Source organism: Pundamilia nyererei, unplaced genomic scaffold (assembly GCF_000239375.1).
Source record: "Pundamilia nyererei isolate P.nyererei 1_Seehausen unplaced genomic scaffold, PunNye1.0 scaffold00060, whole genome shotgun sequence".
Lineage (NCBI taxonomy): Eukaryota > Metazoa > Chordata > Actinopteri > Cichliformes > Cichlidae > Pundamilia > Pundamilia nyererei.
Genome location: NW_005187461.1, coordinates 3,276,149 through 3,292,472, shown reverse-complemented (window position 1 = coordinate 3,292,472; position 16,324 = coordinate 3,276,149). Strand labels below are relative to the sequence as shown.

At 44.3% G+C, this 16,324-nt stretch overlaps 1 protein-coding gene across 3 annotated transcripts in view; it reads left to right on the top strand.

The window, feature by feature from the left end:
• dusp8a (dual specificity phosphatase 8a) overlaps nt 1–8,592 on the top strand; it is a 41,619-nt gene extending 33,027 nt beyond the window's left edge. For all 3 annotated transcript variants that reach the window (XM_005734886.2, XM_005734885.1, XM_005734887.2), the window contains 4 exons: nt 4,870–5,036; nt 5,137–5,296; nt 5,526–5,649; nt 5,980–8,592. In XM_005734886.2, the coding sequence (XP_005734943.1) occupies nt 4,870–5,036; nt 5,137–5,296; nt 5,526–5,649; nt 5,980–7,222 (1,694 nt within the window). In that variant the 3' untranslated portion in view covers nt 7,223–8,592. The remainder of the gene's footprint in view (nt 1–4,869; nt 5,037–5,136; nt 5,297–5,525; nt 5,650–5,979) is intronic.
• Nucleotides 8,593–16,324: the final 7,732 nt, after the last annotated feature.

The following is a 16,324-nucleotide window of genomic DNA, read 5'->3' as shown; positions in this document are numbered from 1 at the left end:
ATACATGCAGAAAAGGTGCGAACAAGGTGGAAAGCCACTGATAATAGTTTGTGCGCTGCAGATGAGTGCACACAGTGGACTGTCAGGTATTTACCATTTCAAGCTTTATCCGAACGAAACATAGCAGTGAAGTGAATTTTTAAGAGAGATGGGATTCTACATCAGGCTAAAAAAGAATTTATTAGGCGTAGCAAGCCAGACCTGAGAGTTGCTGTCCCATCTTTTGTTTTTGGACTTAATTTGTTTAGAGGTATAGAATAGGAAGAAAGGGGATTAAGAAGATGACATCATGAAGATGAGGAGCGATGAAGAGGGAAAAGAGGAGAGAAAAAGAGCTAGTGGGGGAGCGGATGAGAGCTGTGACCCATGGTATGACATAGTGCTCATGCTCTCTCAGCCTGTGGTCATTGAGATGTAAAATTATCACAAAGGCTCTTTCTTTCTCTCTTTCTTTTCCTCTGCTCTTGGCTTTTCTTTCTCGCTCCTGCTCATTCGCTCTCTCTGCAGAATGGTGTCTTGTGGAGATTATGTTATCAATATGTGTGCAGTGTGCACTGCAGGTGTTTAACATAACACCTTTTCACACAGAGCAATGAGGCAATGCAGAGCAATGGAAAAATCCTTTTTATACGACAATACGGCATCGTGCACGTTGCACAAAATATGTCTTTAGCTCGTCATTTGCTCAAATTAATTTGCTCGTTTTGTAGTTGAACCTTTTGGATAACAGATGTACGTCTATTTAGACGGTACACACAGGGCATTTTAGAGCACCGGCTCAAAGCAGTTATCTGCACCTGTCACTCTTCACATGTGCACATGTGCATGTACGGGTTATATCTACACAACCAGATTCTGCTGCTGTAAGTGTCAAATTCATGTACTCAGAGAAAGCTGGGATGGGTGGGGGATCACACATTTGCCATCAGCAGATGAAAATAGAATTATATGTGTCACAGGTACTGAGCACTTTAACACATCTCTGTGGAAATAGATTTGTCAATGCAGGCTAAATTATATGGTGGTTTATGGTCTTTTATTGCAGTAACACGGTGCTGCTGAAACGGCAGTTGATCAAAGTGGAATATTCCTGCTATCTGTCCAGGAAGATAAAGAGCAATGAAGTTTAACCGTCAGCTAATATGACGTAAATATCGTGCTCTCATTCGCAGCCATCATAAAGCCGATGCTGTGCATGAAAGCGATGACCTCATCCTACTATCTCATCCATGTTCTGTCAGTCTACACATTTCTGTCACAAAAACCCACACAAGCGCACACACTTTCATTGCATCGTCAGGCCCCAGCACAGCCTTTGTGGAGCTGAAGTGGGACATGTGTGCAATGATGTCATGTGAGGAGGGTGAGGTGGGGAGGGGAGCGGGTACATTGAGATGCTAATGTCCCCTCATAGTGGAGGGGACAGCTGGAGGGGCACAGAGGATGGCGTCATGTCTCCCCTGATATCAGCCAAAGAGAAAAATGATGGAGGGGGAGTGGGGTAGTCGTTCAATGCCCCCCCACCCCCTGGGCCTGAAAGCTTGTCTGTGTGCATGAACACGTCTGCTTTGTGTATTGCCCCCCCTACTCCATTAACAGACAAGTAAAAGAGTAAAACGGAGGCTGAAGCACACACACACACACACACACACACACACACAGAAAGGGGGTGAGCTTGTGTTGGCAAGGAAGTCAATTGTACGAACAGCAGTGATGTAATAGCAGAGATCCCATTAAACCATAACTTCTAGGCAGGTGTTTTGTGTGCCTCTGTTCATTCGCTTATTCCACCCTCCATTCATCTTTTAGTTTTCTGCAGCAGCACAGCTCTGAAGAGTCTGAATTTGATCTGCTTAACATACACACTTTTCACGTTAGCGAAACAATAGCCCATGCCTTCATACTGAAAGCTGGGTATTAATTTAGATGTGGGAGAGGAGAGGGACTGCTGCTCGCTGCCGGCAAACAAAGAAAGGCCTGAGTGCTCGCCTCTGACGGAGCAAGAGAGAGGAAAATAAGCAGTTGCTTAAATGATGAAGTGGGCAGAGAAAAACGGAAAAAGGAAGTCACCACTGCTGAGAGCTGCCGATGGCGACACAGTGCCCTCTTTCCCGGTTGTGGGTTTTCCTACTCCCCAAACTGCTTTTTTTTTCTTTTTTCTTTTCTTTTCTTCTTTTAAAGAGTATGTTCAGAATTTAGTCACATCCTGCCAGAGTATGGTTTCATGATTTCAGTGTTTGAACAATAATGTGAGAAGCTCTGATTTTTATTCCACAAAAACAAAACTGTATGTTTAGGTTGGTATGTCTGTGGGAAATTTAACTCGTGAGTTTAATGCAGGGTGTCAGTTTCTGCTGATTATCATGAAGGTGAACTCATCTCTCCCATTTGACTTTCTGATGTCATCTTCACAGACAGTTGGGCTGGTGTGTGTCACAGGGTATTTTCAGTGACCTCAGTGTGAGTGTACAGTATGTTTATATGTGTGCTTAGATAGGAATGAACGGATGTGTCATCCTTTTCTAATGGAGAATGTGAGGCCACATCTTTTAGGTTTTTTGGTGTATGTGTGCGTAAATCAGTGTGCTCATATGCCCTTGTTTCTTACCAGTATTTGGAGCAGGGTGGTGTCGGTGAGGGGAAGCAAATTGTCATCAACAACACTGCTTTTCTTTGTTGTCTTGGCAACCCTAAGTAGAGCAAGGTCAGGTGACGAGGTGGCAATAACACGCTATCTCCTGTGTGACTAATGTCCATTAGCACCAACCGTGTAAAGCTTTGACTACAAGGAAGGTGTTTGTAATTGTGTTGACGTAATGTCGCTGTAATAGCACTCGAAAAGCCAGAAGGCACACGCAGTCCTGCTTTCTTATCTCTGACTTCAGTCACCCTTTATGCCAGTAACCCCTTACTCACTCATAGGCAAACTCTAGCTGGCCCAACTTTGTGCTTTTTTTGTGTTTATTTAACACGAGATTAGGCGTGCTACACTAGTCGGGACTACAATTATCAGTTCAGTCAATTCAGAATATTTCTGTTCGTGTGTTCATTTCCCTGCACACTCACACACACACATAAACACACAGACTGTGTGGAATGTCCTGTCTTCAGTCCTTCTAACAACTCTCTAACAATGTAAGCACATACAAAAGGAAATGCTTGCTGTGTGATGTAGCTATTCCTGTTGATCCGACTGTCTCCAGGAACATACCACTCCCTCACACAGATACAGTATATGCTATATGTAGTGCAATTTTTTCACCAGCAGCCTGGGAAGTAGGAAACCAGGAAAGAAACTCTTCAGAGATCCCTTCCTCCCTCTGCTTTATCAATTATCAGTGCTGTAGCACTGCCCGTAGGCTTGCTGCAAGGGGAGAAGCTATTGAGAAACAGTCTAGTGTGAACTCCACACTCTGTCTGTTTAGTCTACGCTATATAGGCCAAGAAAAGGTTTGATCATAGAGTTGTTGCCGTAATGGCAGCAATCCCTCAGCCTCCTCTTGAAAGTTATCCGATTGCTCTTTCTGCATCAAATGCCTCTCTACACTCCACCACCCATGTGGACTGTTGATGTCATCGCTCCGCTGGTTGCCATTAATAGCTGGAAACAGGCAGGCCTTCTTCACTTTGCTCTTAAAGGAACATTGCACCCAGAATAGCACTAGGTCATCGGGATGCACCCAGCCTACTCACCGCTCACAAGCTGTGCTGTTGTGAAATAGCACCACATACCAAAAGCTGCTATCTTCTGTGGATTTGCACAACCTTTTTATGCAGCTCTCCTGTTTGTTGGGTGCACGCACATGAAACTGTGTGCTCCACATGTGTGCGTCTGTTTGTTTGCCAGTTGTTGTTACTCGAGTAGGGCAGCTGGGTGTGTGTTACAGGGGAAGGCAGCGTCCTGCTTGCACTGTGCTGTGTGTGCTACTTGGGGATAGTGATGTCATGTCTCACTCACTCTCACTAAGTGAATGTGTATGTATGTGTGTGTGTTAAGGTGTGTGCATGCACTGCATCCAGGATTGGGTCAGGGAAGGCTGAACCTAGATTAGGCTCTAATCGTCTTTCTGGGACTCAAGGTTTCCTTGAAGCACTCCCTCTCCTCCCCACAGTCCTCAGCGAGGTCAGCACCCAAAGAAGACCCCTACCTCTTTTCCTTGTCCCCCTCCCTGTAGTTGTACAACTGCAGTACTACAGACTATTAATGAGTATGGGTGTGTGTGTGTGTGTGTGTGTGTGTGTGTGTGTGTGTGTGTGTGTGTGTGTGTGTGTGTGTGTGTTAATGTCAGTGAGAGTGAATATTGGGATATATTGACTGCAACAGTATGAGATCATTTCTTCAGATCATATCTTCTTCGTCTTCTGTCGTGTGTGTGTGTGGGTGTGCGTTTGACCATGCATTAGTGTGTGTGTGCTTTTCAGCTGTCAGTGGAGATGTTACTGGGCCTCTGTCCTGGCCCTGCACCTGTGGCCTCTCTCATTCCCTCAGCCTGACGCAATGCTCTGCTACAGGACATGAGCTCATGCAGGAAACGGAGCCACACACACGCACGCATACACATATGCCAAAAGTGGAGCCGCCTGCCTCTTAAAGGGCCAGACGCGCATTCCTGGCCACCCAGCAGTTAACCTAACTCACTCACAGAAGCACAGAGAGCCCCTTTTTTTCCAGCTCCTGCTGCTCTAAAGGGACCCAGACTTTGTAGCCCAGATTCACCTTTTAAAGACTACTGAGCGTCTGCTAATGATGGTGCAGTGTTCGTGATGGAAGTCTTTGCAGAGTTCCCAGTGCGTGTGTGTTCGTGTGTGTCTAAATGGAAAACCATTCATATGCCTAACCGCTTCTCTCCATCTCTTCTTTCCCTGCAGGAGGCTTTGCAGCTTTTTCCTCCTGTTTCCCCGGCCTGTGTGAAGGGAAGCCCGCCACTGCTCTACCTATGAGCTTGTCCCAGCCCTGCTTGCCTGTAGCTAACGTAGGGCCTACTCGCATCCTGCCTCACCTCTATTTGGGATCACAAAAAGACGTCCTCAATAAGGTATCATTTATTTTGGATATTTTGCCAGTAAAGAATGTCTGACTTGCTCTTACTCGCAATAAAGCATGATGCTAAACAACGTACATGTCCCTCTCTGCAGGATCTGATGGCTCAGAATGGCATCACCTATGTGCTGAATGCCAGCAACACCTGCCCCAAGCCAGACTTTATCAGCGAAAGCCATTTCATGCGCATCCCAGTAAATGACAACTACTGTGAGAAATTACTTCCATGGCTGGACAAAACGAACGAATTCATAGGTAAGGGCGTGTTCTGTGTTTTATGTAACCATGCACATGTAATATAGGTAAACTGTCTGCTTAGATGAACCCTTGTACTCTTTCAGGATATGTCTGTTTTTATTCAGTAGACACTGATTTTCTCCCGAGTCTTCCTACTAAAAAGGAGACCTGTCAGTGGTATGCAGTGTTGCATGTATTTTCATATAGTTCTATATATTCATACTTATTTGTTTCCACCTATCAACAGACAAAGCTAAGGTATCAAACTGCAGAGTCATTGTGCACTGCCTGGCTGGAATCTCACGTTCAGCAACCATCGCCATAGCATACATCATGAAGACAATGGGCCTATCATCAGATGATGCCTACAGGTACACCTGCACTTCCCACCCATTAACAGCTGAGCTAAGGTGTCAGTACCAGTAGAAAGACATCCCATTGTTGTCAGGTGGAATCTAATTCTTAGGTCCCTGCCAGCAAGCGTAGTTTATACAAAAGGCTTAGCTTTGCCCTGTCAGGACACGTCTGGCACACTATTATGTATTGTGAATCAGTAAAAGGGCTCACACCCTTTATATAGGTCATTTATTTAATCTTAGGAATTCAGATGTGATTTATTATAAAACCATTACCGCACTTCAGAATACAATTGCTTAGTTGTGTCCTATTTTTTTCAAACTTTTTATTTTTTCTGCTGACAGATTCGTAAAGGACAGAAGACCGTCCATATCCCCCAACTTTAACTTCCTGGGTCAGTTGCTGGAGTTTGAGAAGGGCCTGCGATTACTCCAAGCTTTAACCTCCGATGACAAGAAATCTGAAAACAACACTAAGCAGAATTCAGAGGTTAACGGAGTCATCACAGGTTTCGAGATGAATGGTCATCATAGCAACTGTGACTCATCCACCACAGAGCCACGCATCCCACCGGAACCCAAGCTGTCGTCACCCACCTCTCTCCAGCAAGGCTTCAATGGCCTGCACCTCTCTGCAGAGAGGATCATGGACACTAATCGACTCAAACGCTCCTTCTCCCTAGACATTAAGTCTGTCTATTCCCCTAACAGTCCCCACTGCCCCAACCTGGCACCCACACACTCTGAAGACGTCCCCAAGCTGTGCAAGCTTGACAGCCCAGGAACAGGCATCTCCAATGGTGTCTGTTCTCAGTCTCCCGTCCTTGACAGCCCCAGCTCCTCTGATTCACCATTCCCCTCACCGGGCAGTGGGGGCAGCATAGGAGGCTTGGGATTCAGTGGAAGTGAAGGAGTCCATCGTTCTGGTTCTTCCTCATCCAGACCCAGAAGAAAAACCAAACAAAACTGCAGCAGTTCGCCGATCCACTCCCAACCACGCCAGCCTCCGCAGTCCCTCAACTTGCTGCTGGACCACAAGAGCCCCAGCCTGGAAGAAAACCTAAAGGGCTCCCTGCTCCTCTCATTACCTTCCCTGCCCACTGTGGGTTCTGGGGCTATGTGGACCAAACACAGAGACACTGTCCAAGCCACAACCCCCGTCACTCCAGTCACTCCGACTGCAGATGCTCCCTGGCACTTTGGAGCAGAGGAAGGTGGTCAGGGAGAGATGGAGCTGGGAGCAGGAGAGGTAGGGGGACAGGAGTCGTCGGTGAGGTTCGGTAGCAGCTCGGCGTATGTGGCATTTGGGTGTAGCGAAGGTGTGCGGTTACGAGACAAATCCCAGAGGGAGAAGCCGTCAGCACCACAGACGCAGCGAGACCTCCGAGACTCTTCGTCGTCTTCAGCAGTGACAATGTCCACCAGCTCGAGTCACAGTGGGGCTGCATCTGAAAAGCAGTTCAAGCGGCGCAGCTGTCAGATGGAGTTTGAGGAGGGCATCTCCGAGACAAGGTCCAGGGAAGAACTGGGGAAAATTGGGAAGCAGTCAAGCTTCTCTGGGAGCATGGAGATCATAGAGGTATCCTGACAGATAATGACATCATCAGAGCTGCCCCTTGGGGGCAAAAATGGACCTAGTTAGAGGGAGCACAGGAAGAGGACATTCAAGGCGGAGCCGAGGAGTTGTTATTGGGGGTTTTTAAGCTCCCCTTACAGACAGTGTTAAAGACTCTAGTTGAGAGAAGGACAAATGCAAGCTGAGCGTTAATGTGAAAAGGTTAGCATTCGCACCTGGACAGACAGAGCCTCAGATGTGGTGCTTAGCAGACCATAACCATCCTGAACTCTTGTACAAAAATGAAGAAAAATCTTGGGGGGGGGAGGGAGGTAAAGAGGACAAATCTAGGTACTGAACTCTTTATGTTTATGAGCTCTGTCCCAGACAAAATGAAACAACCCAGGGCAAATGTTGCATCCTTAATATATAGAATTCTTCCCTTATTTTGACAGAGTTGAGACACAAACTGCTTGCCTGTGGTCAAACGTAGCGTGTTTCAGTGGGTGTATAGCTTGTGATTTGAGCCAAGCCTGATGTTCTCTCTCCCAACGCTTCACCCCGGTTTCGATAAGCCTCATAAGCTCGCACGGCTACGTTTGTCCCCCTTCCCAGTGGCTCTGCCTACTACAGGGAAAACAATAAAGGACTCCTTAACAGCACCATATCCTCACATCGCCACAGCACAAGGCAGAGAGACCCAAAGGACTTAATATTAAGGCGGTACTGCACCCTGACAATGAAGGATCCTCTGCATTTTGTTGATGAAAGACTATTTGAAGAATGGGCAGTGTTTCCCCCTCCTAAAGCACAGTGCGCCTTTCCTGACTTTGTTCCCTTGTTTCCAGTGTTAACAGCGTGATGGGACTGAGGTTTCAGGATGCTGATGAGGGTATGCGTTAATAACCCCTCAGCTCGCTATTAGACCCCCTCTGAGCCTCCTCCCACTCCTTCCAGTCACCACCTATGGTCGCCACTGAGCATGCACCTGAGAGGCTGACTACAGACAGACGAATACTATATATACAATATGAATATATATAGCAATTTTAATGGACTTCTGTTTAGTTATAGTTTTAATTTATTGTATTGGTTCATTCTGGTAATGAGAAATAATATAATGTTTTGTGGATTTATTTCTTTTTTCTTTTGTTGAATTATAATTATTATTATTATTATTTGCTGTATGGTATTTATGAACACACACTCAAACGAATACACACATTCAACAAATTCAAGCAAAGCAATATGTGATGTTCCTTCTTTGGGGAGAGTGATGTATGATCCTGAGATGCACTTTTCTGCTTTTCTGGTAACAATTAGTCAAATTATCTTTCGCATCCTTGCAACATGATACTCCTAAAGCCAAGTTTTGACTCTTTTTTTTTTTTTTTTTGTACTTAGAAGATGACACACACTCCCCTCTAATATCTTTTAAGGACAGCACTGCTGTTCTCGCTCATCTGCAGCGTGACCTCGTTGATTTCAATTGAGGGCTTAAGCGTTACCTAAAAAGACTGTTTTGTTTGTCTGTGTGAAGAGGGAGACAGAGCAGCCATGCAATCTCTGATCACTCACACACAGTGAAACATCCTCTGCCAGTTTCATGAGGGCTTGCATAACAACAGCTATATGCAAACAGACGCAATCTTTCACAAGTTTGAGATTTAAAGGCTGAGCGTCCTCCCTGAGCCAGCACATGTTTATCAGTCATCATCACAGTGCATCCACCAAAGCTGAAACCAACACACACACACACGCATACACACCTCACACTGTATGCCCTTATACTCACACATGTAAAGCCTAGCTCCCCTCCCTTACACACACACACACACACACACCCTTTTGTTCATTCTCAGGGGATCTTTCAGTGAGCCAAGCCCGACACAGGGTACACAGCTGCTGGTACATCAGCACAATGCATGTCCATAAAGCTCCTTAGCTTTTCTTTCTTTCTGTCTGTTTTTTGTTTTCTTATTTCTTATTTTCCAAAGCTTTGATTAAAAACACCAGTAACAAAATGGAAAGGAAAAAAGTGAGGATCTTCGTATCCTGAGGTGAAAGACATGAATGCTCTCCTGGTGCGACATGGTTATTTATTTATGATGTAAATGTGTTTATTTTTCCTTTGACCCTTGATTAGCTTTACTCTTTGGCAATCTCTGACTTTTGACCTTATGCTGCTGCAACTACAGTAAGTTCAGATAGATTCCTATGTTTCCCCCGGGGCTCAAGCAACCTTTCTTTTCCTCACCTCCCTCCTTATATTTTTTAAAAAACTGTTGTTAGAATTATTTATGACATGTAACAAGGATGATGCAGGCTGTCCCATTTGCTAAAATTATTATTATTATTGTTATTATTATTATTATTACTATGTTGTTGTGTAAATAGCAACGCATCTAAGAACACTGATGAATTTAGATGAGTTTTTAAAAGAAAATCCTGATACCTTAGGCTGCTTGATGCAAAAATACCTCAGGTTCTACTGAAAGGCTTTTCCTTCCCCTGTTCATGTTTTTGTGAAAATGAGACAAAAATACAGAAATGACAAAATACAAACTCCTCTCTGCTTCTTCTTCTTCTTCTTTGTGTGTTTACATTGTGTGCGATCAGGGCTGGGGAGGGAATTCCACCAACAGATTAACAACACATTACGACATCCAGAGATGCAGAGGCTCAGTATTGATTTTCTGTTTAACAAACTCGTCTCTGACCACACAACAGGGCTTCATTGATTTTTTCTTCCTCTTGTTCTCCGTCAGTGCCGGTGGCACATGGTTGCATATGCTGGTAGGGTTGTGAATTATTAAATGCAAAGACTAATTTGAAGAGAACAAGAGAAAAGAGACATGTCTTAATAAGAACTAAGCAACATTTCAGGTTCCTACTTTCAAAAAAGAAGAGTATATTACAGTGAATGAAAGTAGGGGTGTCAGATGGCTTTTTGGCATCGTTTTTTTTAATTATCTAGAAAATGATTTGAGCTAGGTCTTTCAACTTTTTTTAGGGTAAATATCTGGTACTGTTGCTATATAAATGTTGACTCTCACAACGTGGCTCAAGATAACTTAGAAGGAAGGATGTTTTAAGTCCCTAAAGTATTTGGATGTCCGATCTCTGACAGCAGATTTAGCAGCTTGTACTAATCGCAGTTTTGCACGGAGGGGACATATTATTTTATTTACAGCTTTTCATATACAAAACACGTTCTTTTAATGAGTCCAAATAAGGGTAATGGATTTACAGATAGTAAAGCTCAAACGTAGGACAACAATCCAAAAAACAACCAAAACATCAAAGCAGTCCCAGGTAAAACAAAAGTTGACAAATCCAAATAACTTTGGATTTTTAATACATAGTCATATTTACAGTTCTTAGCAAGTTTATTATGTCACTTGTCATTAAAAAAAAGTCACGTTCTAGATTGAAAGTAAATATCTGTACCGTGCTGCCAGTAATTATATTTTTAGAAATATCCCTTGTATTAAAGCGCATCCACATATGGGTGGATTATTAGTTACAGAAACATTTAAAACATGAATTTGGTAATTCCCACAGCTGCAGCACAAACATTGGGTGGTGGTCTAATAAATTTGTTAGCCACTGCTTGTACAGTATACTTTATGCACCCTCACAGCCCAGCAACAAGCTTTGTTCTGGCCAAGAAGAGAGGACGTGTGCTGAGTGTCATCTGTTGTAAGGACATCCAGCTAGCTTAGTTTAGCTTACAGACAGGAAACAGAGGGAACCAAATAGCCTGACAACACCCTCAACCACCCTCAGCACTTAAAAAAATCACAGCTAAGCATATTCCATGGTTTCATTTGAAGAATAAGGAGTTATAGATAAATAAAGGAAAAACAGGGATTTTATTAGAGCTGGACAGAGCTCGCTGTTTCTTTGTTTCCAGGTCCTAAGGTGCAGGTTGCTAGCTATGGGTTTATAAAGACATGAGAGCAGTGCCAGTCTTGTTGTCCAAGTAAGAAATAGGCATGAATGTAAAACATTTCACACTGAAGTACAAAACAATTAACAGATATACATATTTTAATTGCATAAATGTGTTTTTAGTTTTTCTCACCAGTAGTTAACGGATGAATTCACACCAAGGTAACGTTTAGGTGCCTCCATCAGAGATTTCTTTCACCACGTGGCGACCTAAAGCACACCTTCAGGCAATATATGCACTCCCTGAGCCTTAACTAGAAACACTTGTGCAATCTAATGCAACCAAACAAAACAGCTGCGCCACAAATTCTACTTTTACGAAACTTGTTTTCAGCTTCAGTTGACAATAAACACAAAAGTGGTGGCACAACTGCAATCTGAGCTGTAAAAAAAAAGATTCCCTAATATTTTGTCACTGCTGTAAATGTGGAAGCCTTGAAACAGCTGTTGTGTTGGATTGCACAAGTGCTATATAAAGTGCTTGGTGAGTGTACATGTGTGTCTGAGAACAGGAAAGGGGCATGTTATGCCTCTAAAAAACATCACCCTGTTCTTCCCCGTTTTCCTGATTGACTCACTGTCTGGTTACGGCTTTGCTTCCTCTTTTTTACTCAGAGCACACACACACACACACACGACAGGTTCACAGGTCTTTTCCGGCTCGTCTCCTCCTCAGCCTCTTCCTTATCCCTCTGTTTCTTTGAGCACACGAGTAAGGGAGGCTGACTGGCAAGGGTGCGGTGTTTACCAATGATGTGATGTGTTTGAACATCGCTTACCTCTAGGGGATGAGACACTGAGATGAGGTAGTGGTGTGTTTGTGTGAGAAAGAAAAAGACAAAGAGAGGCATTTGCCCCAAGAGAATACAGTGTACACGTATGTTACAAAAAACATCCGAATCCATGGGGGGCATTCATCGAGCGCCATCGGTGGGGGTTTCACTACAAAAGCAGTTTTGGTTTCATGATGTCATGGTGGAATTCCACCTTGTGCAATCAAACAACATCTCTCCTGCAAACAAGACATCCCTCCTAAAGCCTCAGGATTTGATCTGGTCTAGCCCAAACAACTAATGGGGAAATGAGTGAGGTGAGGAGGAGCGAAGAAGATGGAACAAATCCTTTCAGCGTGTCCAAACACACAATCAACATGCAAAACCAGATGGCCCTTAGCCTTCAGCACAATGCTGCCTTAATGAGCGTGTCCAATAAGAGACAGGCAGAGGTAATGACATTACCACCATCTCCAGCTGAGTCCCTCTGCTTTTCTTCTCTGAGTGTGTCTCTCTTTTATTGCCATCATGGGAATTCCCCCTGACAAGACCACCGTGGCTATGAAATACACAGTAAAATCCCATTTACTCACTTTCATCCTACTTGCCACGCTGGTGTGCATATTTATTACTTGGATCACAACAGATAATCCCTTTACAATATGCGCCCTCTAGATGCGTATATGTGTGTGCGTTTGTTTTTCAAGGTGCCCTCAGCTCGTATTATATACGGATCTGCATCTCGGGTAACCTGCCTTGTCTACAGTCTCTTTTCTGTTCTGCTGTAGTCTGCACTTCTTTGCAGGTTTCCTGTTGCGAGTGTGCAATGTCCCGAAATAGCTTTCAGAGCAATTCCTTTTTTCGTGGTAATTTCTCTGCTGTTTCTTTATTTATTTATTTATTTTTCATTTATATTTTAATAGCCCTGAGCGCTTCTTTACTTTGCAGATTGTTTAGTAAAACAAATATATGGGAGGGTCAAGGCCAGACAGGCAGCTGGAAAGAATGCAAATAATGTGCATGTGGATAGAAAGTGAGCGTGTGTGTGTGTGTGTCTAGGTGTCGGATAAAAGTGTGCATATGAAACTTTATTAGGTATGCCTTTGTAGCACTAGTTTGCCCTCAGAAATTCTTAGTTCTTCGTGGCACAGACTCAACAAGGTGCTGGAAACAGTACTTAGAGATTTCGGTCCATACTGTCATCACAGCTGATGCAGATTTGTTGGCTCTACATCCATAATGCAAATCCCATTCCACCACATCCCAAAGGTGCAGGAGTTCACTGTTGAATACAGTGAACTCATTGACATGTTCAAGAAGAAGGTTTGAGATGATTTGAGCTTTTGTGACATGGTGTGTTACGCAGGAAGGAGCCGTCAGCAGGTGTCTGCACTGTGGTCATAAAGGGGCCAGTGGCCAGTAACAATACTCAGGTAGGCTGTGATGTTTAAATGACGCTCAGTTGGTACTAAGGAGCCCAAACTAGTCAACGGGTCAAGCAAACACCACTACTAGCCTGAACAGTTGATACAAAGCTGGGTGGGTCCGTGTTTTCATATTTACACCAAATCCTGACCCTCCTATCCGAATGTTGCCACAGAGACTGACACAGAGAGAGAGAGAACTGTTCCTCACTGGATATTTTCTCCTTTTCTGACCATTCTCTGTAAAGCTTAGCAATTGTTGTGTAGTTAAATACCACTAAAGTATACCAGCCAGCCTGGCACCAACAACCATACCAAGTTTAAAGCATAGATATTAGAGGGGACAAACAGTTGAATAGGTGTACCCAATAAAGTGTCTGATGAGTGTACGCATTCTTTGGATGTTAGACTGATATCTTATGCATGCATGAGATGTTTTTACACACACACACACACACACACACACACACACACACACACACACACACACACACACACACACACACACACACACACATATTTATATGAGGGCAAACCCAACGGTTTTGTAAGTTGTGTTGATTTGTGTGGTGACACAGAAGCTCCTGGTCATGACAGAGACATAATGACTGCACAGTAAGCACCAGTGATTTTAGTCTACATCACAATTATATAAATAGTTGTGAGTCAAATTGTGTTTTTCACAATATGCAGGATATCATGTTTAAACAGTACATGACAACCCAGGACCGTTTATACTCTCTGTGACCAAAGTCAAACCACATAGCAAAGAACAATCAGAGCACTCTGGTTAGCATCTCAGGATAGGAATTTTATGTGTAAAGCACAAACAGTGGTGCTTTTTTTGTTTTTGTTTAAATAACCACTCAAAGTAGGGTATTAGTGTGAAGTAATACAGTAGAAATGGATTCCTGAAGTCTCTCGCAACTCACCACAACTTTTTCCATCTTTGGTTTTATGATGATGTGATAGAGAGCACAGTTTGAACTCTTTAATGCAAATCTACATCATCATCAGTCATGTCCACAGACCTCTTGTGGGTCATATGGAAGGATCTACTTTGTTTTGTGCGTGCTTTTATTAATGTCTGCTCCTTGTCCCTCTATGTGTGCATAGATACGTTTTTACATGTTTTATGCAGACAGCAAATAGTAGTGACAGTTAAACATTACATCTGTGAACAATATGTGCATTAACATGTGCTGCATATGTGTTAGCATGCATGTGTGGGTGAATGATAGCGTGTGTGTCCTCCCTCTCACAGTGGCTGATGGGTACCAGACGTATGCTGAGGGGCTGCCTGGCGCCTGGTCCAGGCCTTCTATATGGAAACAGTTTGGAAGCATTACGTCAGCAATCTACGCCACTCTTTTTTCCGCTTTTCCACTCGTTCGCATCCAAAGTGGACTCACGCACGCACATATTTTCACAGAACATGCCCGCTTTCTCTTCCTCTCCTTCTTTTTTATGTGCTTTTTCTTTTGCACACTTTAATCTCCGCCACATACTCATTAGGCTCTTTCCCTGCTCGAAAGTTACGTCAGCAAAGCATTCCGCACTTTTCCACGCGTCACTTAGGATGGCTGACTCCAAACAGCATTTCTTGCCCCCCTTTTTTTCCCATGGAAAACTCTTGTCCTTATATAACCCCGTAGTCTGGCAGCCTGCTCGTCCTACTATTTCTCTCTGTCTGACTCCCTCTCCCTAACCTCTCTCTCATCCCTATCCATCTCTCACGCAAGCAGGCGAAAAGTGGAGCTCTTTGGACTGGGAGGCCAGGCAGACTGTGGTAGTTCCCCTCTGGTCTATGCCAGGCCAGCAGCAGCCTTGGTACAAACATATGTGTCCAGCGTCCCTTTCTGCTGTTCCCCTCATGCAGTCTTGAGGGCAGTCATGAGCGGGCCTTCATTTCTACATGAGTTACAACTCACCACAGTGAAATGAGCTAAATAAATGAACACAGGGAGATCATTAGTTTCTTGAGCAACAGGCTGTGTGTGTCTGTGTGTGAGGCCTGTGGTGAGGAGGAATCCCTGGTTGGCTCAGAGGCTCAGCAGGCCTCAGGTAATCCAGCCTAATGCAGTTAGTGTTGTCATGGCCACCTGTGTATTACAGCCTGCAGCGTTACAGCAAGACAAGAGGGGGTGTCTAGACAGCAAATCACTGGAAAAAGAAAGGCTGTGAGGACACGCTGCGCTGTCTGGAGCTTTTGATATGAATAAGAGTAAAAGTGCTTACAGAAATGGGTCATGGTAACAATCATGCATCCACCTGGGTGATTTTCATAGGCTACAGAGACAGGTTCAATATAATTTGCATCTACAGTGGAGCTGGAGTGTGGTTGAGTGATGAGGGGCTTGCATATATGCGCACACAGCAGCAGCAGAAAGCAGACACTCGGCCTTGATTACTCATTCAGGTGTTGTGTAACTGACTGCTGCCACCTACTGCTGGCTGCTAGTCAACCTCAGCAGCTCCACTTTTGTCCCCTGACAGGAAGGTGAGAGGCGATCAATATTTTTGTTCCACTAGTGAAGCCAGCAGCAGATTGAATCTACATCAGCCCGTTGGGCCTCAGGTTTCCCACAGTTTCTGCTTTCTGAAATGAAACGAGAATGAGAGAGGGAAAGTCTAACTTCATTTCCTCTCCATACATACCACGTGTGTGAGCAAAGCAACTCTTCATCACCGTAAATGAGCATGTGTATGTATGCTCAATGTGCTGACTGAAGCAGCTGGTGCTGCTGACATCTGTCTCTGTCTTTCAGTAGAACAAACTGCAACTCTCTCTCTCTTTCACCACATCAGCCCCATCAGCACTCTGCCCTGCTCCAAACCCCATCAGCATGTCAACACACACACACACACACACACACACAAACAGATACACACACAGGCTAGTCAGCAGCACACAGCGTGTATCCCATATCTCAGCATCCGCACCTCCAAAAACAACATCCTGGACCACCACAGAAGAAGACAGT